Below are 25,278 nucleotides of genomic sequence, written 5' to 3' on the forward strand. Positions count from 1 at the left end.
TGGTCTCTTTCCCTTCTTGGATCCAGGTGCTCTCTGTTCTCTTGGCTGCATGCAGGGGCAGAGGAATGCAACACACACACACACACACACACACACACACACAGGGAACTGCTGAGGTCGGCACTATCCCGTCTTGTTTCTGAGTCAAGGCCAGCAGCAGGCGCAACACTGAGATCAAGTCAACGTTTGGGGTCTTTATCAGTTCCCCCGCTCTGATATGAAGACGTCCGCTCACACCAAAGACCTGCTGGGAAATGCATGCCAAGCCAGCTAAGCCGTTACGATTTACAGTCTATTTTAATCTCGAATGCCCCAGCCCATATTTACGCTCCAAACGTTCTCATTTGACTCACAAAATTCACAGCCAAGTTTTTGTTTTTTGGTTCCCCCCACCCCCCCACCCCCACCCCCAGAGAGCCGCAAATCATAGCTCATCATAATCCCTATATATACATGCACAAGGCCATTGGCAGGCGCTGCTAGCTTAGCTGCCAGAGTAAGAGCGGTCTGCAGAGCTAGCTTTTACGCTAATTAGGTAATGCCTCAGGAGGGATGATGAGGAGAATTCGTTTGACCGTGTTGGTTTATGGGGACCCCTCTAAGTGCTGCTGGGGGATGGAGGTTCCCCCTCATTTACAGCTGCTGATGACTGTGTTGTGACAGCTTTAATGCTCTCTAATTTGTGTATGTGTGTGTGTGTGGGCAAGGAATGAGTTTCATGGCAGCCAGCTCCTGTGGTGTGTGTGTGTGTGTGTGTGTGTGTGTGTGTGTGTGTGTGTGTGTGTGTGTGTGTGTGTGTGTGTGTGTGTGTGTGTGTGTGTGTGTGTGCAGCAGAGAAGGAGACTGGCTGAAGAAAACCGATGTCTGTGGTGAAACTCGGGAGTCGAACGCTACAGAAGCATCCTCACACATGAACTCATTTACTCCGTTCACACAGATGGAAATGCACATTTAGACCTTCAATGAGACGTTGAATGTATACAACCTCGGGGTCAGAAATAAACAGGAGGCTCGGGGGAAGAATTTTCTTGGGGGCGTTCATAAAATAAAACATTTTTGCATTTCACCTTTCACGTTAAGTCACAAATATCAGTGCGTGAATGCAATTACTGTCTCCCTTTGGCCACCGTAGATGATTTGTGCGAGCCGAGGACCGAAGATGCTTTCTAGTGCATTCTGGGCGACAAAAATGTAGTTGGTTTTTGAGAAATGTTGGCACCATGCAGCCAGCAGTGAGACAAAATGTCGACCCTAAACAAGTCACTGCATTAACAAAAATTAAACAACCAATATAGTAAAAAAAACTCAACATTTGAGGGATGGAAGATGGACTGGTTGGGGACAGAGAGGGGAAAATGGCACCATCCTCTTCTGTAAGGCCTGCTGCCAGTTTCCAGCAGTGGGAAAGAAGTTAAACCAAATCTTAGTGGCACAAATTGAGTGTTTATATGCCAATATGCAATGCAAATGCATTATTATTTTATACCCATATGGCCCTAAAAATCAGATCACAGGGGCAAAAAATGCCTTCTGGGAAAAAAAACTGTACTCACGTGTACATGCGCACATAAACTCATGACTGGATTGGATGCAACATTTTTGCACTATACATCCCACATGGACATACACACACGCAGCACATGCACTCTCTTATATACTGACAGTTTGTGCATATACACACACACACACACACACACACACACACACACACACACACACACACACACACACACACACACACACACACACATGGTTCATCCCTCTAGCCAACAGAAAGTGGCGGTCCACGCGGAACGCCCGCAACGTCAGCGCCGCCACTGTTGCCGGGCGGAAAAGTGAACGTGGAGGCGGAACGGGGAATTAAGTCTGCCCTCCTGACAATGTCACAGTCACTACTCAGGTCTGACTGCAGCACTTCTAACTGCCCTGTCAAATTGGCCTGAAAGCCTCAATGGGTTGCAGCGAACGAGGAGGAGGAGGGGGAAAGACACTCAGAGACTCAAATAGGAGGATAGAGAGAGAGAGAGAGAGAGAGAGAGAGAGAGAGAGAGAGAGAGAGAGAGCCATGTCCATAGCTGTTGACTTCACTTCGGGCCAAAGCAGATGGCTGGAAGTAGAGTGAGAGAAGGAGGACTATTTGCTTTGCCTCCTTTCTCTTAAATCCCAGATTAAGGCAGCAGTAATTTGTTTCTTGGAAATTTAGGAATGTTAGTCAGCGGGTGGGTGTGTATGTATATGTGTGTGTGTGTGTGTGTCTGCGTGAGTGTGTGAGTCGCAGAAGGGTGTGTGTGTGTGCTGCTCTCTTAGTTGTTTTTTGGAGAGTTTTCAGCCCCTCCCAGGATGTGGTGGCGTGGGCAGACTGGGCTCCATGCCCCCTAGGGAGGAGCGGGTGTGTGTGTGTGTGTGTGTGTGTGTGTGTGTGTGTGTGTCAGTGCTGTCATGGATCTGACTCTGAACCTGACGTACATTTCTTTGTTTACTACAGTCTGCATTAAACAAGCTAGATAGGCCTATTAGAGCCCTTAAAGCTAATTACCTAGAATCAGTGTTTGCTGATTACCTAGAATCAGAGCAGGAACCTTCACTGGTAAATATCAACATTAAACTAAAAAAAAAAAAGCTGCCAAGTAGGCCTGAAGGATTATGGATTATTCCTCCAGAACAATGTAGGATCTTAAGCAATAACTTTATTTGTTTAAAAAAAACCCTGAAAAAATAGGCAATTGGTTCATGTTAGGTTTAGGTTGAAGTCTGCTGTATCTTTGGCCATACTCTGGTGTTGAATATTTCTAGACAATCACAAGGGGGAAATCTGTGGTTTACCACTTATATTGCTTCAGGGCACAATTTTTTTTCTCACCTTGGCCATGAAGTCATGACAATAATAACACAAGATAACACAATATTCCCCTGTCTGGTGAGTGTGACCATGTCACAACATGTTGCAGCCCACTTTTGGGTATCGCCCCACCAGTTAAAAGCTGCTACTTGTAGCATTTTAATTCAAAGAGGATGTTGCTGCTTGTCGCCCATCTCCCTCTGGGCGTGTTTTCTGTGTGTGTGTTCGTTTTTGAAGCAAGAAAAAGAAGTATAAGAGCTGATAATGTCTCTTGATAAAAGCAAATGTCAGAAGTTGAAGCTATGCTGTAAACCAGTTCCTCCTTTTGTGCTGTAAAGCAATCCTGCACATTTCAGATGAAATCCGACCCGGTAACACATACAGTAACACGCAGTGTAGAGGCTGACAATCTTCTCTGTGATGTTGTGATGTTGTTTGTTTACAGTAATAATACTAATGTCTCAAAATTAATGTGGTAATGATTTATTGGTGTAAAAAAATGATGCACGTTGCACTTTTTTTAAAGAACACAGCCATCATTTACCAACACACAGGATCTGATGTCATATTCCCTTGATCTATTTAGGGTGAGCGCTTTTTTGGGTCTACCAGTTGAGAGACGATGCTCTAAATAATATGCTCTGTAAATATATTTCATGACATCAGAAGTTTCATCTCGGAGCGCAGCAGAACGCGGCGCTCTCTGGCAGAGATCTGAATCGGAGCTATTCTGGGTGCCGCAGCTCCCTGGTGTACTGCAGCCGGTCCGCAGCTCACATCCACACGGCAAATTACACCTCTGGACACATTTCATTTAGCAGCCTTTGTTTTTTATAATGCCCCTGTGGTTGTATCCGCCGGCCATATTGGCTTCGGGGCGCCCCCCTTGGTGGTTGTACCATGGCAACCGCGGGAGAGATCAAAAATATGCAATTTCCTTATTTGACGCTGCCGTTGGCGGGGAGGAAAAAGGCAAACGTCAATGATACACACACAGTCTGCAGGGAATTACGCTCCCATACAAATGCAGACAGCAGTTACTGTGTGTTTCAAAGGTCAAAGGTCATGATTTAGAGTTCATTTCAAGAAATCCACCCATAAATGCAACTGAATGATATACAGAAGATGCATTTTTCTTAGTTTCACTGCTCACCCAGTCGCTGCTCTTTGTCTTTGTAGGCTAGTCTTGTCTAACCCTAAAAAATTCACAAATCGTCTATTTTTAAAACCCGATATGAGCAACATTTAAGCTCAAACCACACACCGCAAGGTACGGAGAGCAAAACACATCGCATGACACCGCCTCGTCTTCGGAGGCAGCGGTACAAAAGCAGGTTTGAGCCGCCAGATCCAGACCCGCACCTTGATCTAGGCCCAGATCCTGCTGGCTGCAGCACAGATCCTGGGCGTCGATGGCTCTGCTTATCATCACATGCGCAGCCAGCTGACCTTGGATCTGCATCGATCAGTATCGGGTTTCAAACAAGCCGCATGAGATTTTTATTGGCTTTCGCTTCATGCTGAGACAGATATCGATGCTCAGTGGATACTGTGGTGCTGTGCTTTCAATTGTTTCCGTTATGGTACAGTGTTTGTGGGATGCAGGCCCCGTAGCGCTGGTCTGTCCGGCACATGCACTCTTCCCCCAAAATCTATATCTGTAAGCCATGTGTTGATAGCGGATACAGCTAAATATGTAACAGCTGATATGCGTACCATCGTAACAAGCCAATTAAATATACAAACAGATGTTAAGATTTGATTCACCGATGATTTAAAAATGTGTGTGTTTTGGATGTCAAATCTACAACTGGGCAACGAGTGTGTGTCACACTACAGCAGCTTGTTTTTTCCTGTTTTGTATGTTGTCATTGTCATGTGAAAATGTGATTTTCATGTTTTAACTTAAATTGGAAGGATTGCATGCTCCTCTTTGCTTTAAGCTAAATCTAAAAAACCTAAACTAAACTAAAAACAAGGCTGCTTTTCTTAGTTCCTGAGAAGTTGGAACTGGTTTTCACCCAGCAGCGACGATGTGCGTACCATGACTGCATACATTTTAAGCATGAGTGGCCCCAGTGGGGAACACCCCAAAACCTGGCAGTGTTGGTGCCCCCACCTCTTCCTCTACCTATCCCAGGGACGGTGCATGGTCCTCAGGCTTCTCCCCTCAACACCACCCCCCCCCCCCCCCCCCCCCCCCGCCCCCGGTTGTCCGCTAAATGGATTAGGGCCTGGTCTGGGATGCGGCCTGCAGCTGACCGGGCTGTGTGGTCCTCCTGGTGCCCAATCCTCTTAATGGAGAGATGGCCACCCAGCTGACGCACTTCTCTGACGCAGTGACCAGGGTGTCCATCTGCAGTCTGCAGTCAGCAATTACTGATATGGGTTTCTGGGTGGTGGGGGAATGTATTTTTACGCATGTGTGAGATGTCGGTCCATATGCCACAAGGGGAAGAACACTTTGTTTTGCAGGTTGTTGATACCCTGACATGGTTCAAGGAGCATGCCAAGTTTTTGCCGACTCACTGTTGTAAGAAGAATATTCAGGGGTCTTTAAAAAGTCTAAAAAAAAGTCCTAAAATGTCTTAATTTAAGCTGTCAAACATATACTTAGATCCAGTTCTTATACAGTTTTTAGAGTGCCTACCAGCTGTCCGCCTGTCAGACACAATATCACCACTATCATAACACCACTGTCTGATTTTGACGAAACTTGGAGGGATGATGCATCTTCACACTATGTTCCAGCATTTAAAACATTACACTGTTTGGCCTGATGTGGATGTTATAATTAAAGGTCAAAATTTCTCTGGTACACCACCTGAAACAGAGGGATGATGCATCTTGTTCCTGATTGACCTACATCATTCGTGGGCAACAACATGTTTACTGTTGCCTTGTTTTCAGCATGCAGTGACAGCTTTCTTTCTTTGTGCTGCATGTCCACTGTTAGATTAAAACAGAACAGGGTTAGTAGAACAATATGCAAAACTAGATTACTTCAAAAACTTAGATTCAATTCCAGGTAGCATTAAAAGGCTTTAAAAAGTCTTAAAACCTGCAGATACCCTGATATTACAAGCAGTTTCACCCCAGTGTGTTCTTTTTAGATGAAGCAAAGCTAGCTCATACTATCCACTAAAAATACACCGTTAAAACATTTCATTGCACTGTGGCAAACTAAATAGAAACTGGATAGAGACAGGGGAAGCTGCTACCTATCTTCTTGTTCCACGACGGTAAATTGATCAAAGAGCTTATTTGCAGAGTCGGTGTAGAGGGCTTGATGTTTAAAATATGCTGCTGCTGCTGCTAGAAATAGTCTGTTTTGTGCGATATGAGCTCCCACAGCCGAAAGTATCATGACTGTGGACCTCGTTATCCAGAGTTTGTGGATGCACGCTTCACAATTACTGTATGCCTACTGTGACCGTGTGAAAATGAATGTTTGGAGACGGAGCTATTTATGGAGAGAGTATGTGGGTAGAGATACTGCTGTGTGTGTGTGTGTGTGTGTGTGTCTGTTTGTGTTGGGGAGAAACCGAGCATGTGTGTGCCTGTGTGTTGTTTACGTGTATTTTCTGCCACGATAACAACCATGGGGATTAAACCCTGAGAGATTTGAGGGAAATGCCCCTTTTTTGTGTGCAGCCGTCTGCACAACAAGCTAAATTTGTGCCTTGCTCCTTGCTTGTATGGTCAGTATAGAAAACGTTCAAAGGCAGCTCAGTCACGCTGGCAGTTTCTTGTGGGCGACAGATGAAAAAGAGTTTGAGTTTATGCTCGTTCCATTCTGCTGATGCGCTTCCCTCCCCTGACTCATCTGACCCAACCAGGCTCTGAGCTGAACGGATAGCGTTGGTGAGGGCGCCACCGAGAGGCGATACAAAGAAGTACAGGGAAGCGAAACGTCAGTTATCTTGCAGAGAAACGGCCCTTGAAATGTCTTTTAAGTGGATGTTATTGCGTTGTAGTCCAGTACATAGTAAAAAGTTAGAGATTCATGTTAAGGGAAACTAGAAAAACCTCAACTTCAAACGTCTAGAAATAGTTTTCTGCCTTTAGTTTCAGCCGGCATGCAGGATTTTTTCTCAGCAAAGCCCTGCTTCACACTCACACAGCTACACAGATTTACATGTGAGAGCTGTATAACCAACATCTTCTACATCCACTGGTGCAGCTGGCTCTTAGATGCCTTGCTCAAGGGTACAGTGACAGCAATTATTAATGGAAAGGAGATTATGCTCATTCACTCTCCTTGGTCAGGTTTTCACAGTCTTCTTTGGGGAAATCGAACCGATGGCCTTCCGGAAACAAGCTCGCCTCTCTAACCTTCCAGCTGCTCCTGCTGCATGGCTGGAACTAACTGTAGCGTGAAGCAGCTTTAACACATTTCAAAACTTGTATCTCAAGCATGACAAGTTGCTCACTCACACTTCTAATTCTGTTCTGCTTTCAGACTGGGTGGTAACAGTTGACTGAGATATATATATATATATATATATATATATACAGTATGTTGGATTCCAGTGAGTGAAGGTGTGGTTTCTCTCTCTCTCTCTCTCTCCGTAGATGTGAACGACTGTGCCGGCCAGCCCTGTCAGAACGGCGGCTCCTGCAGGGACCTAGATGGAGATTTCAACTGCCGGTGCCCGTCCCCTTATGTGGGCAAACACTGCCAACTGCGTAAGTGGGACTGATCAGCGCTGGCACATCACCACACACTCTGAGGGGCCAGATGGTTAAAAAACAAAGACGTCCCCGTAACAAAATAGGAAAACAGTAGTGTCTTTTCTTAGAGTAGAGGAGGAATACCACTTGTACAGGTCATGCACACACTCATTCTCACACACTCATACTTTTGGGGCAGCAGGGTGACCTACTGCAATGTATACATGTACGTGTGTGTGTGTTGGAGTGTGATGCAAAACAATTTCCAAATTATGCAGTGTGATATGGCTCTAAAATTATAAAATTCCTCTCTAAAATTCCCAAAAACAAATCTTTCTTTCTCTGTCTCTCTAGATGCATACAGACACACACGCTTGATCCATATCAAATGGTGTACTATTACTGGTGTAATAGAAGTGCATTAAGATGAATGAAGAAAGACATTAAAGTTAATGGGATTTGGAAGGCGGCCAAGCTGCCGGAGTTATTAGGATGATCAATAGGCAGCATTTAGAGAGCTTGAGCCCAAATGAGAAATCAATACTTTATTCTATAAAGCCGAATCAAATCTCTGTGCTGCTTTTATGATTTTTATGGTTTATGCAGCTCAAGCAGACAGTAAGTGAATGCCATTGCACATTGGACACACAAAGGGTTTGGATGAACTTCAAGAAAAGCTTTTACCTGTGTGTATTAAAACATTTTTATGTGACAGTGTCTTTATATTTCTCGTCCTCCTCTGTTCCCTCTCTGATAATTCAATCCTCTCCTACCATTTGTCTCTGTTTGAAATTGTAAGTTGCACAAAGTCACCACTAATGAGGTGAATGGAATGGGAAGATAACACTGGGAAAGAAGAGATTCCAGTAACACTTGCAGTACTGAGAAAATGTTTTTTATAATTTGTTTACTAATAAAAAATAAAACATTTTCTCAGTATAAGAAGAAGTTGTTTCTTCTTCCCACTATATATTCGCTAAATATGTATGACTTCCATGTATTGAAAACAAAACGATACTTATTGGTTGGTGCTGCACCAGTTTTTAGTGTCTCACAGTTTTCAGTCAAAACGTACCAGAAAGCTTCAAAGTGGATGGCAAGTTTTCTTCAGATTTATTGGCATTTCTACTGGGGAAATCAAATGCACAGGGTCTAATTCTATCCAGAAAAGCAGATGGCATGAAATATTGCTTTCATTGCTTTCACAAAGAAAAGGTATCAAAACGAGTATCGTTTCAAAACCAGTACTAAAATTGATGTACTTGAAGGTGTCAGAAGCAGTTAGTTTCTCACTGTACTGTATGCCATGTTGCCTGAATCCAGACGTCATTGAATTTTTGCATCAAGGCCACGGTGGGAGCCCTGAACTAGTGATGGGACACTGAATGCATGTAAAGCCACCAAGACTAATTCCTGTCCATGTATTCTACTTTGTGAATGAGTTGATTCTGATTCGGTTTCCCCCCCTCCAGGCTGTATTTCCCTGCTGGGCATGGAGGGAGGGGGGATCGCCGAGTCCCAGATCTCGGCCTCGTCGGTCCACTACGGCCTTCTGGGCCTGCAGCGCTGGGGTCCTGAGCTGGCCCGCCTCAACAACAAGGGCCTGGTCAACGCCTGGACCGCCGCCGCGCACGACAGGAACCCATGGATAGAGGTGAGACACGAGATGCAGTACAAAGATAGGTAACAGATGTATGAAAGTCGAATAGGTAGGTGGATGGATAAACAGACACGTAGATGGAGATGTTTAGGGGTCTGGAAGTATTCTAAACCTCCAGTCATTCAGTTTTTCTAGATCCCGGACCCAGAAATGTTTATGCTGCCAATATTACCAGGCTAGAAATACATTTCCTGCCAGTGAATAGTTGGGGCTGATATTGCTTGGCAACAAAATGTATTCCTAGGAAGTAAAAGTTGAATTATTGGGGGATAAAAACCGCTCCACACATCTCATTCTCAACGTTTGTTCAGATGGCTTTGGGTGAGGCAACTGGCTAGTGCCTAAAGGTTTAGTCCTCTGTGGCTCAGTTGGTAGAGTAAACTAGTTAGATTCACCTTTAGGATGATAGTCATGAAAATGTTGAAAAGTATTTGCCATCCCTGCATTGCCTGGATTCACTTTGTATCACTTGATGTTTTGGTTGAACCTCTATGGGGATGGAAGGTCTGTCTTGGGAGAAGGAGACCGTTTGCTGTTGTGTGTTTTGGACTATTTAAATTCATAACTCATGTCGGCTGTCTTACCGCGATCCCAGATCAACATGCAGAGGAAGATGCGCTTTACAGGCATCGTGACGCAGGGCGCCAGCCGCATGGGAACAGCAGAGTTCATCAAGGCCTTCAAGGTGGCGTCCAGCCTGGACGGCAGGACCTACACCATGTACAGACCGGACGGACAGAAGAAGGACCATGTGAGAGCACGACACAACACAACGCAGCACGACACAACACAGTACAGTGCAGCCCACCTCAACATAGTGCAACACAACTTATTTTTGCCTTTGCCATATTGAAAGATACAGCAGTGCAGGTATGGCAGTCACAAAGGGAAAGAGGGGAATTGGGAGACATGGGGATTATTAGCAGAGACTAGAGCAGGGGTTTAGGTGGCACATCAACCTCAACAGGCAGAACAGACACACAGCAGGGCACCACATTTCCAAAAGACAGAAATGAACCACTAGAGGGAGCAGCAAGCTGAGATTCTATACACAAATCAATCATATGCACTCTCACAACCATGTTAAGATTATGAGCAGAATTCTGTCTTTCACCATAAGCATGGCCATCAATCTTCAAGTAAAACAAATGCTTTTAATTTGTAGTACAAGTGATTAAGTTGTACACTAGTATTCTTTTACGGGGAAAAGTCTCTTTGATATGTTTAGTGTTGATCATACAAGTGCAGTTTGAGTTTATGTTTATGAACTCTTATGGAAAAAAGATACAAAGAAAAAAAGTTCCTCAGGGAATCAGGGAGTGCTTCAGATCATACTATAAATTCTTTGTGGTTTGTTGGGAATACATCAAAAATTCTGCATGGAAATACTACTACTACTACTACTGCTAATAATAATAATAATATTGATAATAGTGCAGTTGAAACATTTTGCTAACTATCCCCTTGTTTTGTAGGTGTTTGTGGGGAACGCAGACAACGACGGCACCAAGACCAACCTGTTTGACCCGCCAATCATCGCCCAGTTCCTCCGCATCATCCCTGTAGTGTGTCGCAAGGCCTGCACCCTGCGCATGGAGCTGGTGGGCTGTGAGCTCAACGGTAAACACACACACACACACACACACACACAAACTTCATGTGCATCCGCATATTGTTTGTTTTCAGTTTGTTGACTTTTTGTAGCGACTGAACCAAGCTTCAGTCGAACCCCAGGTGGGAGCATTGTTACCAAGGCAGGAACATAACTGTCTAATAGCCATTCAGCTGGTGTTTGGAGTCATTTTCCCACCCTGAATGTTTCCTCGCTAATCATTTTTAGTCCCACACTCGGCGATTGATCATAACTCAAAGGCTCTGATTTCAACACTCACAGCGGCATCGTTGCTGCCTATCCAAGTCTGTTCCAAGATGATCCTTCAACTCATTTATTAAGACCACATGGACATATTTTGCTATGGAAGTATTGGCAAGGATACATAGGGTGCAAATGATCCAGAGACTTTTTTGGATGTAGAGAAAGTGTTAGTCATATTCATCATCTAAATGTTGTCGTCCCAGCAGGCCAACACAATGTTCGGTTCTTTTAAGCCTTCTCTGCTGCAACAAATGTCTGTTCGTCTCGCTGTTCCTTTTATCAGAAGCCAGTGTGGCTCTTGCCAACTTGCTGGCCTCATTACACCGGCGGATGTTCGTCTCTCTTGATGTTTGTCTAACAGTGATCAGATATTGTCTGTTCTTCTCCCGTCAGGCATGCTTTCCGGTTTGTGCATGATTGCAAGTTTGTTGTATTTGTAGCTTGTTTTGGTTTGGGGTCGCACACACGTCTGTCTCGCTTGAAATCCCAACATGCATGTGTCGTCCGAGTCTGTTTTGGTCCTAGCAGAGTTGTAGTCCAAAATGCTATTTATCAAATTTAGAAAAAAAATGATTACCTGCAGTTTATTATGCAATATCTCCAAAATATAAAAGGTCCATGGTGTAAAGGTGTTATAATCTGTCAACAAAGACTTCTGTCCTTAAAAAAATCACCAGAATTGATTAATTATGAGAGGTATTAGCATTTTCCAAAGGGTGGATATCTCAATTTAAAACTCTTCATTCACTGATATTGTAAGAAGAAAGATTTGGAAAAGGCACTACAGAAACAGCCTAGTTTGGAATTTATTGTCACTGATCACTAAATTTCACTGATTGAATCGAGAGCAAAACAAAATTACTAAAACAATATTGTAAAACGAGAGAAAATGGTATTAAATGCCGTTCTGCACACTACACTAACTCACACTCTTACTAAAAAGATTTAGAGCCTTATAGATTATACAGTGAGCTCCATAAGTATTTGTTTGATGTTTTGGCTCTATACTCTTTATACTTTAGATGTGAAATGATTGTGACTTTGAGGGTAAACTACAGACTAGTGGAGGATCACTGTTTAACTCCATAATGTGGGTTGACTGCGCTCTTTGTCTCTAACATGTCAGACAAGTCAGCCTCACTCTGCCCATTCATCTGCATGGCATGTCTCTTCTGTTGCATCTACCGCTGTGGTCTTCCACATCATCGTCTCTGTCCGTCCGTCTGCTGCTTCACTCCGCTGGCTGGCTGGCCTTGGCCGCTTCCTGTCCGTCCCCCTGTCTATCATACTTTCTCTCTCTTTCTCTTTCTCTTTCCATTCCTTCCCTTTTCTCTGTCTCTTCCTCTGTCTCTCCGCCTGGTCTCACCTCCGCAGTGTATTCAAACACGGCAGGTTGTTCGGAGCCGATGGGCATGAAGTCCCGGCTGGTGTTGGACCGCCAGATCACGGCTTCCAGCACCTTCCGCACCTGGGGCATCGAGGCCTTCACCTGGCACCCGCACTACGCCCGGCTGGACAAGCAGGGCAAGACCAACGCCTGGACCGCCGCCACCACCAACCGATCCGAGTGGCTGCAGGTAGGGGGGCAGGGCAGGGCTGCAGCTAATGGGACTAAATCTCTGGGTAGTTTAAAAAAAAAAAAAAAATCGAATTATTGCATAGACAAATAGGCTTAGAAATTTTGTGAAACTGTAATCAGAGGATGTTTATATGAGTGATGATACTCTGCTCTAATCTACTCTAATCATCACTCATATAAAAATTTTCTGATTACAGATTCACAAAATTTTCAGGCCTATTTGTCTATGCAATAATTAGATTTGTTAAAGTAATAATCTGAAACATTTTCATATAAATAAACATATGTTTTGCTATCCTCTGTCACCAATTGATGTAATACAATAGTGATTCAACGTACACCCAGTTTTACTTTTACATTTTATTATTATTCTATTATCAAGTTCAAGTTTCAAGTTTATTGTCATTCCGCCATATATGCAACACATACAGCAGAACGAAATGTCGTTCCTCTCGGGACCAAAGTGCAAAAACAATGCAAGACAACATAGAATACGAGACATAAAAACAAACGGCAAAAGTCCCTGAGTGCTGTTTAAAAAGAAAGTGTATAAAAACGGAATTAAAATACAATTTATTCATAGATATTATGCAATTTTGTCCAAAGTGCGAGTGCATTTATCAGTCTATATGCGTGTGAAAGACACAGCATATAGACTTTTACATTTACTGTTCACAAGTCTTCTGATATAAAACCAATTTTACCTCCGCCAAGGAGGTTATGTTTTCGGTACCGTTTGTTTGTTTGTTTGTCTGTTAGCAGGATTACGGAAAAACTACTGGCCCGATTTTCATGAAACTTCGTGGAAGGGTGTAGCATGGGCCAAGGAAGAACCCATTAAATTTTGGAGCGGATCCGGATCCGACTCACGAACAAGCAATAATAGCACGAACCTTGGCGGAGGTCTGCGCTCTCAGAGTGCCCTTCTAGTTTTACATGTGGGGCTTCTAAAGCGCAGTTTAAAGTTTAGTTTGCGTTGTTATGTGACTCAACCATGCACACCGTTGTTTGCCCACCGCTCTGTTTGTAACGTGAAGCTTCTTCATGTCCTCAGGTGGACTTGGAGTCTCCCAAGAGGATCACAGGTATCATCACCCAGGGGGCCAAGGACTTTGGCTCCGTCCAGTTTGTCGCCGCCTTCAAGATAGCGCACAGCGACGACGGACAGTCCTGGACCCTCGTGAAGGACGAGACCAACACGGACAAGGTCGGTCCAGCTGAGCCCAGAAACACAAACTCTCACATGTCAGAATAAGATTAAATACAAATGAAAGTCAAATGATCACTGTGGAAAAATTGCAGCAGCAAAATGATAGAATACTTTAAAGAATAAAATAGAATATAAATACAAATATAGCAAATAAGCAAACAGAAATTAACATATTATGTGGAAATGTATGAATAAAAGGTATGGGAAAAAAATAGTTTTCAGCATTATAATGGCAAGCAAAATAACAGCAGTCAAACATACTGGGACAAAGAAAAATACCATGATCTAGTCCTAATAACAAAAGTGAAGAGTACAGGCTTGGCCATAATGTTGTTTGATGTGGAAAAGTTAAAAACAGGAAATGAGTGATAGCTAAGGTTACAGCTGACTTCTCTACACACCTGGAACCAATTATGTTGACATTGGGCTTGATTAGTACTCTGTATCCTTTCATTCCTAATCTTTATATTGCATCCAAAAACCAATTTACCTGCCAGATGTGCACCGGTATACAACAAAACGGGCCAAATGGAGAGATAAAGTCAAGGATTTGGACCTGTGACAGTTTGCCCTGGTTCAGTTCATGAAGCTTTTATCATTGAAGTTCAGTCTCCTATCTGACTTAAACCCATCTTTTACAGGATAATACTGTTTTGTTTAGATTTTTGTTTGTTTTTAAGTTTGTGCCAGTGGTCTAGGATCCCCTCTCCTTTCTATCATTTCTGCTGGTGTCTGCACACAGTCAGTGTAGTTAGAGATCATCAAGGCTCATTTTCCTCTCTTCAGAAGAAGCGAGTTGCTGCCATTCACTCTTAAACATCATGAAAAACAACTTCCACAGAGTGAGAGAATCCATCACAGGAAACACGAAGCCTTATTTTGGTCTTGCCAAAGTTTCTCTTTTTTTATTTAATTATGTCTGAACTGAGTGTTTTCATACTGCTGCTGCATTAAGTTACGCTCTTCTTACTGTCAATCAACTGACACCCTCTAGGAAATAATCCCTCAAAAACATGACGCCTTACAAACTTTATTGTCACATCAGCAGCAGTTCATTTCAAATTAGGTTTGACTCTCTAAAGTTTGTATTTGTAAAAAGATGAAAAATGAGTAAATGTTAAAAATCTAATTACATACAGCATGCATTGCAAAATGATTGGCGGGGAAATGTAAACTAGGTGTAGACAGTAGTAAATGTGCTGTAACTCTAAATGACGCTGGTATTCTCCTTTTAATATTTGGTCATCTAATAAAGGAGCAGTATCAAAAACCACTTAGACCTTTTGTTATGTAGATTATATGATAATTGGTCCAACAAGTGCTGTCCTCTTTCCAGATCTTCCCAGGCAACGGCGACAACAACGTCCACAAAAAGAACATCTTCGAGCCGCCGTTCTACGCCCGCTACGTGCGCGTGCTGCCGTGGGCGTGGCACGACCGCATCACCCTGCGGATGGAGCTGCTGGGCTGCGACGAGTAGCGCCGCCCGCCCTCCATTCCTCCACCCCTCTTTCCTCTACCTCCTCCTCCTCCTCCTCATCACCCCTCCTCTTCTCCTCCTCCTCCTCCTCCTCCTCCCCTCGTCCCTCCTGAGCCACGCCTGCACTGCCTTGCTCTCAGCCCTAGGGGGCAGCAAACACCAGAGTAGCACACCGCCACCCTAACCCCGGCTGGTTGGAGGTGGGAGAGGTTACCCCTAACCTCTGTTACCGGGGGTCAGACTTCCCTCTTCGCTCACTTCCTGAATAGATCACTCGTCTGTTTGGTTAAAATAAAAAAACGTGTGACGGTAACATCTGTCCATCTTCACTAGATCTGTGATCACATCCAGGAAAGAAGACGGGAAGCGTGCGTTGTTTGTTCAGCTCTTATCCCACCTCCTGTCTAATTCAAAGGCGGTGAGTCTCTGATCCCAGGTCAGGGGTTAGGGGTAACGGACTACTGCTGAGTCAGCTGGTGCTGTCTGGACTCTGAACCTGGATCAGTTCTACCTGGGACATTGAAACCTCCAAGACCCACGGCTGGTGATGTACATAAAGCTCCATTTAACTAGCTTGCACACGTCCTACACCTGAACACTTTATCTCCCCCTCAACAGACAGAATATTAAAGGGATAAACTGACAGTTTGGGGATTTTGGTTGGTTATTTTTCTTCACGGGAAAAAGTGAATCGGCACGTCGCCAAACTTAATTTCACTCACTGGCACATAAACCCGGCTTTCCTCATGAAAACCGGCGGGTAGCGTGCCTGTTGCTCTCAGTGTGGAAGCCATTTTTAAGCTTACAAATTCATATCATCATCATGTTCGTATTTTGACAAGTGTGTTGAGGAAAAATAACTTAATACTAAAATTCAAAGTCTCAAGGTATCCCGTTATCGATAGCCGTGTGTGGTACAGTGTTCCTAGTATTTCCCTGCAGTGGTTTGGACAGTAATGATCCTCAGCTCATATTTGACTCGGTTTTTTTCCTACATGTGGTTGAACTGCTTAAGATGGCAACATCCATGGTGTGACCATTGCATTCAATAAGAGTAAAAAAAAAAAAATAAGACTTAAAAAAATATATGTGTGTAGCAGCCAATAACATAAGAACTAAAATGCATGCATACCAACACCTGGACCCACTTAAACAGAGTTATGTCTAATTCTGTGAGAGGCCGCACCCTCATTGCACCTCTTTAGGCCAAATCAGGGTCATGGATTCAATTTGGTGCCAACTGGCCCTCTGGTTTTTGTTCTCTGTCTTTATGTTTTTGAAAAATATATGGTGCACTGACACAAAAAACACACAGAAAGACAGAATCTACAAAATAAACCTCTATGAATCTGGGATATAATTAGTTAATTAGTCATCACAGTCATTTCGGGGCCAAAAGGATGTGAGTTTAAGGCTAGAGGAGACAATTTAAACCCTCATTGGCAACGATTGTGCCATAAACACTGGCAGGACAAAAAAAAAAAAGAGTTTGGACTATTGTTTAGCAAAGAGAAAAGAGCTGAAGTGTTACGCTTTATTGCACTTGAGGCAATAAATAAAAGCCACTTACTGAGGTTTGAGTGGGCTATTATGACATTATTCAGCCAAAAAATGATAACCTGCTCAGTGTAATTATCAGTAACTAATGTATTAAATTCTTAACATTATTCAGCCAAAACATGTTCTCACCAGTCAGTAAATCGATACATTATTGGCGATACTGCTTTTACATCATCATTTCAGGATTTTATTATGACTTTATCAGCTTTATTACATTTTAGTTTAATTACATCAAAGGCAGTGATTGCATTATCAGTAGGTGCTGTGTTATTGGCTGCTACAGCAGCTGTGTCTCAAATTTTCATCAGGTGGGTTATTTAGAAGAAATTCACATTTATGGTGGTTGACTAGTCTAGTAAGTTACAGTAAACGTCTCATTAATCAGTCGTGTCTTTTTTGAAGTAGAGGGATTAGGAGAAGACGTATGTGTGGAGAAGTTTGTAGGATAAACGTGAACTCGTGATTCTCAAAACCACTTCTGTAGTTCTGAACAATTTGATTTATGTTTTCCAGATAAATTCCTTGGAAACTTTTGGAATGATAGACTGCTTTCACCGTGGTGTTATCCATCATCCTGGTCTTTTGCTAGACAGAACAGAACAGAATAAAATAAATAATCAAAATAATGCGTTTATTACTAATTGACTAGCATTGTAAACTGAGAGATGAAAAAGAGGCTGCGTGTGTAGGCGTACTGATGGATGTTACTGTCTTGGGTCGAAGCATATTTGCTACTGAAAGGCTCGTCATTAAGACACACCACAAACCCCCTAGATATTTACTCACTCGGCTGTGCTTTCACGTGTGTTCGCCCAGTTTCACTTTACTTTTAACGGCACTTTTCAAATTTGATGTTTGTGTTTTGTACAGTCGGAATATCGGGAAACCAAAAACAGTATTTTGTGTCGAAAAACAAACGGTAAAGCATATTAATTATTACAAGTGGTGGCGAAAAAAGACATTGATGATTCAGTTTCTTTGTTCAGCCTGCATAGAACAGCTTTTCAGCGCCGTAGGTTATCAAAAACTGGGGAAATCCCTCTGTTCAGCAGTCTAGTGTTACCACGTGATGTACATATATACCATACTTTTTATTTTTTATTTGAATTTTTTGTTACCGTGATCTGTTCAAATGAGTTGATGTAAATGTTTGCAGCAGACACAACCGTTGCCATCCGTTTCGGGTCCAAAATTATGCAGCCGTTTGAAAGCTGTGGCCCCGCTGATAAGACCGTAAGAGAGAAACCAAATTAAAACTGATTTTTTACGGTTCCACTGGACAAGCGGCACGACCGTACGCCATATCATCCGCTTCTGTCGCCCCAGTCACAGTATTCTAAACCTTTCCACCCCATGAATTATGAATTATGGGCTTGTGCAATATTATACTGTATTAGTTTTGATGAGAATGAATATTAATTCAGCGTAGGTTGCCGCAAAACAGGGGCAACGTACTTAGAAATGCACGGGGGGGGGGGGGGGTAGAGGTGCCACTGAGAGGTTGTGGATGGATGCTAGTGTCAAACACTGTACAATATTTATTATTGTTGCAGACAGTTCCAAAAGCGGTCGCCTAATGTTATCCAAGTCTGCATGCGTTGTCCTGACTAGGATTTCTCACTTTCAGTTGAATTGATTTGGATTTATTGGTGACATAGCTTTTTATTTTTTCTAGGCGTTTATCAACATTCAAGTTATTGTAGATATCTTGTTTCCCTCCTGTTCAGGTTTTCTATGATTGATTGATAAAAAAAAAAAATGACATTGATGTGTTTTTATGGTATTATGAGAGTTCATTTCTTGCTATACTGACTGTAGACCTGACAGTATTTTGACTGGATTTGAAGCTTTTCTTTTTTGTTTTCTTCATGTATATGTTTCTTAAGAGGATTCCCTTATGTTTGGCCTTTGTATCTTAAGATGAAGAATAAATAAAGAATTTAAAAACGGGCGGACAGACTGGTTTAATTGATTCTAACTGGGTTGAATGGCACAGCAATAGGCTTTACCTGTATATTGTGGAGTGGAATACTTAGGATTAAAGATATTAATCACAGCACTGAATTCATTGGAGCCGTTTTCCATTTTAAAAAGGTGGAGGATCAAAAGCGCAGGGCATTGTGGGCCGTTTTGCCTATTTAGCATTTATACACCCTCGGGGCCTAATCTCCCTTTCTGCTGCGACGCAATCTTCTAAAGGTATCTTCACCCACGGAGGCCACAAACCCCCCTCTCATTACATTTCTGTGGAGGTCACACTAAAGTGGAAAAAATCCCTTTGTAAGATTGGAGCCGCACAATCATACGGATATAAATTCACACTGTGACGCCGTGTGGAGGCTGAATTATCTTCCACAGCGATGGAGGAGCCACTTTGCTGTTTTGGTGGATTCATTTCTGTGCGGTGTTTTGGCACAAAGTGATACAGGGAAAATCCGGCAGACTTAGCCAAATGGAGTAAGACTGCCTTGCCTTATGAGTGCTAAATTAGTAAATACTAGGTAATTATCATGTAAGACAAGGGTTGTCATATAATCTCCATGTAGTTAGCAGCCTCCCCAACAGAGCAGCTGTTTTTCCTCTGCAGGTTCCAGCAGTTTTAGTGTTGAAGGACCTAATGACGGCTTTCTCCTCTGTGCCTCTTTTAAATCTCCATTATGTCTTGCCTGCCTATTGTCCTTTCCTCTTTACAGCTTGAGGGAGGCGGTTCGTACAGTAGTTGAACCAAGGTCCAATGGAGCGCTGATTGTTTTGTTTGTGTGTACTACGCCTTTAAATTGCGCCAATCAACATTTCTAAGGGCTGGGTTGCCAGATTGGGTCAGCTGTACCTCTGCAGTATCTCGGCGGAATTGCGCAAGGTCTTTGTAAATCCCCGATGATTCCTTTGTGTTGCCAGATTTGGCTGGAATAATGTGATACTTTATTGATCCCTGCAGGAAAATTCACTTTTTGCTTGGCCCCTCCACAGGGAGGTCAGAGGTCAGGGTCAGATACAGAACAGAAACCTGCAGCTGGTAGAGATTCAGTCTCACTACTCACTGTGCCACCCATTTCTAACACAACAGTAAGATTTTAGAGGATGTAATCATCTGTTTTTAATTATTGAGCAATAAATATCAGTTATTTATGGGCAGTGTATTATTCCCTGTAAGAAACAGACACATCTTTTTCCCAGAATTTTCTACTCTGCTATCAGAGGCCGAAGAAACTATTAGCAGTTCCAAGATTTAGGGTTCCCACAGTCATGGAAAACCTCAAAATTTAATGAAATATGAAAATTGTGTTTTCCAGGCCTAGAAGAGTTATGGGAAATGATACATTCATCCAAGAAGTTGTGGAAATGTCATGAAAATATGTTCAAATTCTTATTTTTAAACCATTAAAGCGTTTATCGAGCTTAGCCGCTCGTACATCTAGTTTTCTTTAAAGGAAATAAAAACAACTACAAATCTGCTGATTTCTTAAGTCTCGAGTGTTAGTTGTAGTCGGCCAGAACAAGACTTGGGACAGTCAACACAGTTATTCAACACAAAAATGCCACATCGCAACATGGATGCTGACAAATATTTACTATGTAAATTGAGCAATATGTCTCAGAGCTGTCATGGAAAATTCAGGGAATGTGATTTGACTGACTCCATCACCGCTGTGCCAGGCTTCTCTCTTCGGTTTGGTTTCCTCATCTGACAGCTGGCCGGGGAAAGAGGAGCGTCGTGCCAGAGGAGGCAGGAAACTAGAGGCACCAGAGGCTTCTTCAGGAAGGATCCACTCCTGGAAAACAACTGCTATTTTAGCTCAGGTATGCACCAACACAAACAAAATCTCCAAGAATAAAGTCACCAGAGGGAAAAAAACACAGTTATTTCTGCTCGTATGAAGCTTCGAAACTGTTGATTTGACAGGAAGAGGACAGGAAGATGAAGAGCTTTTCCATTGTCATGTTCACAAGTTTATCCTATTTTCTGCATTTTATGTTTGGTTGGTGCTGAACTTGCGTCACTGAATAACAAAAAAGAAATGAAATTATAGTGTTTATTTGTCATTACAGCTCATTTTGTCCTCTATCTTTTAATCAACTTGAAAGCTGTCACCCTCTGCCCTGCATTTCACTCTGAAGTTGGCCTTTTATTGAAGGCATCCTCTCTAATCATCAAACTGACACGTCTCACACACACACACACACATACACACACCTTCAGTGACTAACAGTGCTCTCTGTGAGGAGTTTCTGCTAATGACAGCATGACTGTTCATACTGACACGATCAACCGCTGGGCTCTTCAATCAAACCACCACAACTCTCTCACACACACACACACACACACACACACACACACACACACTCATCTATTCTTCTTTCATGTCTCCTCTCTGGGCTGCAGGTCCAAGCCAAACTCGCCTCCCTGGGCCTGAATGCTGCTGGCTGCAGAAATTACAGTCCTCAGACGCCTCAGTCACCCAGCAGTTCACAGGGGCCGTTGGTATTTGGGGCCCCAGGCCAAAAGCTTTCATCTGGGGCTTTGGGAAGAGCAGTGGCTGGTCTCTTCAAACGCACTGGGAGATAATGGCTTGGAGACACACAGGGAGGGGAAATGCTTGTCACACTGGCTGAGTGGGGGCTGGAGAAACAGTCAGGTTAAAGGGAAGTTTCAGGTTTTTTAAAAGCTTGTTCTGTTGATGACTAATCATGATCCCTCTTAAGACAAATTTTATGAAAGTTTCATTATCATTAGGGAATTAAATAACTTCTCTCCTTGCTTGCAAACCGCTCTATTTATAGCCATAAGCTGTTGTAAAAGGAACAATTACTTGTTTAGCTGTTTCAGAGGACTTGTAAGCGATATATGAAAACTTTTCAAACGTCCAAACAATTTTAGTGATTATTGAGAAAAAGGATCGGCTTCTAAAAACCTTGAAATTCCCTTTAAAGACATCTAAACAGATTTTTCTTGTTTACAGTTCAAAATAAAAGGAAACTCCAGACTATATCATACAGCTGGAAACAACCATTTTCTTGCCAAGCACATTTTTGACCTATTATAAATATTTTGTTTAGAAGCACAAATTTCAGAGAGAGAGAGAGAGAGAGAGAGAGAGAGAGAGAGAGAGAGAGCGAGCGAGAGAAAAGGCAGGCGGAGTGATGGAGGGAGGGAAAGGGAAGGGAAGGGAAGGCTGTTATCAGAGGAGAGGAAGGTTTAGCATGAAAGGATCAGCCTGGTCTCATGAAATGTTGTGACGATGAAGATGACGACAGTGTCTTTAAAGGCAAATCACCACACCACCACAAAAGTATTATGTTAGAGAGACGTGACTAGAAACAGGCAGCAGTTTGACACTGAAATAGAAATGATTAACCATTTAATCAAAACCTTATCCTAACCTTAACCAGATTGTTTTAGCTGCCTAACCTTAACCCTAACCTCACCCGGAAGGTTTACTTGCCTCAACTTAACTGTTTGCAACCCATTTTACATGATGAACAGGTGAAGTGAATGGTGTCTCCAATTTGTGCTACTGTCACATAATCATTTCATGGAGGAAGAGCATAATCTTCATATAATCTGTACTCTGTGTTCGTAAGAATGATTAAGACTGTGTTGCAGCTGATGAAAGGAGATGAAAAGGCAGATCAGATGTTTCATTGCAACACCATATAACTGTGTTGTTGTTGAGAAAAGTGCAGTAGTAGTAGTAGGAGAACAGTAGGAATACTAGTAGTAGTGGACAGACAAACAGGAGATGTGGAGGAATGAGGTTGTGGCAACGAGGATGGGAAGGAGCAGAAAGGCAGAACACGGGGAGAAAGGAGGAATAGCGAGGATGAAAGGATGGAGGGAAGGGAGTGGAGGTGATGGTCAGGTTTGGGCGGAGAGGTGGGAGGAGGAGACGAGGTAAAAACAAGACCGATAGAGAGAAAGGGAGAGAAAGAGAGTGGGATAATTTGGCATGACTGCTGGAATGAAAGGGAAACATATTATGGAATACTGTTAAAGTAATTAACTAGTGAAATTGTTGCTTACCAAATAATGTTATTTTGAAACTGGAATCAATATTAGAAATAAGTCATTCCACTTCATATTTAGGATATGTTGCAGTAAGTGTGAGACAATAGTAAATGAACATATTGACTGATCAGTGTTTTGATAATAACAGCGATTTGGAACGAAACCCCTGACATCCTGGTTGTTTTCCGGGGGCTTGGGGCAGCTTTTTCCTCAACACCCCCACCCCGCCCCAAGTAGTGGTGGTCTAGAGTTTCTATTATGTCTGCTGGATGTCAGTCAGTCACTCTAGAAAAACAGAGGGCGAACCGCAGAGGAAACCATAGCGTGCGGGGCTCAAAGAGCTGCAGGACTCCTGGTTTCTGGGGCGTTTGTGTGGTGTGGCTCTTCAGAGGGATGGGAGAGGAGGGTGTTTCTGCGTGTGTGTGTGTGTGTGTGTGTGTGTGTGAGAGAGAGAGAGAGAGAGAGAGAGAGAGAGAGAGAGACAGAGAAAGAGAGAGAGAAAATGAGAGAAACAATGTGTAAGGTTGAAATTTGACAGTGCAAGTGTGTGAAAGAGAAAGAAACAAAGTGTGTGTCTGTGTCTCTGTGTGTGTGTGTGTGTGTGTGTGTGTGTGTGTGTGTGTGTGTGCCCATGTCTCCTCCAGAGCTCTATGGGCTGCAGCATGTGTGTGTGTCAGGAGGGCAGCTCCCATCTGCGGCGTGATAAGCAGCCTTCACTCAGCTGTCGGGGCGGCGGGCGGCGGAGCGGCACATTCTCCTCGGCCCCAGCGGAGAACTGGAATTGCTTTTGTTTTCCACCACGGCTGCTATTATTTCAGCTCATGACTGAAATACGAGTTCATGTGGCAATATTTGCAGTGTTATTTGAGGCCGTGGCAAAACACGGGCATGGAATATGCTTAATCAGCCTCAACATACCAGAAATACAAGAGTTGGCAGCTTTAACCCGTAGTTTTGATAATGCTGCTGTTTGAAAAGACATGATCTGAACATATAAGCAACTTTATTATTATTATTTGTCAGTGTTTGTACTGGATTAAACACAATGTGCAGAATAATTACTGGGTTTTCTTGTTTACAAGATTTCTCCAACATACCACATTTCAAATTTTACATTTTTTCCATATTTCAATGACATTTCCAGGGCAACTTACAAACACAGATTTTATATTACACATTTAAGCCCTGATTCAAATTCTGAAAATCTCTTCACATCTTACCTCAGAGTCGGACCATGCTGGGTTGCATCATGCAGAAAAAAGGCAGTAAAAATACACCTGCGTTGTAAACTGTTGATCAGTATTTTTTGTTTCTGCCTTTGAACAGAACAAACCCTAATAAAATTGTCACGGCATTACTGCTGCTGTGAAAGAATGTTTTACATGAAGCTGTTTAACTGCTGTACAGTTATAGGTGTTATTATGTATTACACTGCCAACCTTTACCATTTGGGTTAAAGAAAGAGAAATGGGCCTTGATTGGGTTTGTCTGCAGGTTCCACTGAGGAGCCACTGGTGTTTTTGTGTTTAGTGGGGTTTTAGTGTGACTGGGTTTAGAAAGGGGCCAAACTGGGCCAACATGACCCCCATTAACTTTAGCCCACATGAGTAACAGTCAGGATACATCTGGGTGCAAGATGGGCTCATATGGTGTTACATTGTTAGTATTAGTGTTAGTATGAGTATTGGTATTGGTAGTTGTATTAGTGTTGGTGTCACTATTATCATTATACAGTATGTTAATTTGCTCATCACATTCTTCATCATACTGGATAAGGATGAGTCACTTTTACAACCTCATTCGCTTCAAAGTGCTGCACAAATACAACTCTTTAGTTGTTATTAGTACCAGTATTTGTATTGGTATTAGTATTACTCATGTGTGTTATATGTTTGGTATTAGTCTTATACTACTATTAGTATATTTGCTAGTATTATATGTTCATATTTCATATTGTATTAGAATGAGGTCACTTTTACAAGTTGCTCTAGGCCTACAAATATAGCTGTTTAGTTTGTTATTAGTACTGGTATGTATCATCAGTATTAGTATTTGCATTAGTATCACAATTAGTGTTGCATGTTTTGTTATTAGTATTATGTTGTTATTAGTATGACTATTAGTGTTATATGTCCTTGTCTCATACTGGAAAAGGATGATGTCACTTTTACAAGCTGCCATTCATTTCAAAGTGCTGTGTAAATATAGCTGTTTAGTTGGTATTAGTGTCAGTATTGGTATTGGTATTGGTATAGTTTGTTGTTTCATATATTATTATTGGATGAGGATGACGTCACTTTTACGAGCGCCACTCACTTCAAAGGGGATGCCTCGTCGCGTGACGTCACCCCGCGCTCTGTTCAATGGCAGGACTGTCCGGTCAGTAGAGAGCA

At 42.7% G+C, this 25,278-nt stretch overlaps 1 protein-coding gene across 2 annotated transcripts in view; it reads left to right on the forward strand.

Annotated features, from left to right (window-relative positions):
* mfge8b (milk fat globule EGF and factor V/VIII domain containing b) overlaps positions 1-18,828 on the forward strand; it is a 32,347-nt gene extending 13,519 nt beyond the window's left edge. For both annotated transcript variants that reach the window (XM_071922315.2, XM_071922316.2), the window contains 7 exons: positions 7,415-7,528; positions 8,986-9,167; positions 9,769-9,924; positions 10,649-10,793; positions 12,442-12,626; positions 13,683-13,835; positions 15,175-18,828. In XM_071922315.2, coding sequence (XP_071778416.2) covers positions 7,415-7,528; positions 8,986-9,167; positions 9,769-9,924; positions 10,649-10,793; positions 12,442-12,626; positions 13,683-13,835; positions 15,175-15,318 — 1,079 coding nt within the window. In that variant the 3' untranslated portion in view covers positions 15,319-18,828. The remainder of the gene's footprint in view (positions 1-7,414; positions 7,529-8,985; positions 9,168-9,768; positions 9,925-10,648; positions 10,794-12,441; positions 12,627-13,682; positions 13,836-15,174) is intronic.
* Positions 18,829-25,278: the final 6,450 nt, after the last annotated feature.

Source organism: Centroberyx gerrardi, chromosome 4 (genome assembly GCF_048128805.1).
Source record: "Centroberyx gerrardi isolate f3 chromosome 4, fCenGer3.hap1.cur.20231027, whole genome shotgun sequence".
NCBI lineage: Eukaryota > Metazoa > Chordata > Actinopteri > Beryciformes > Berycidae > Centroberyx > Centroberyx gerrardi.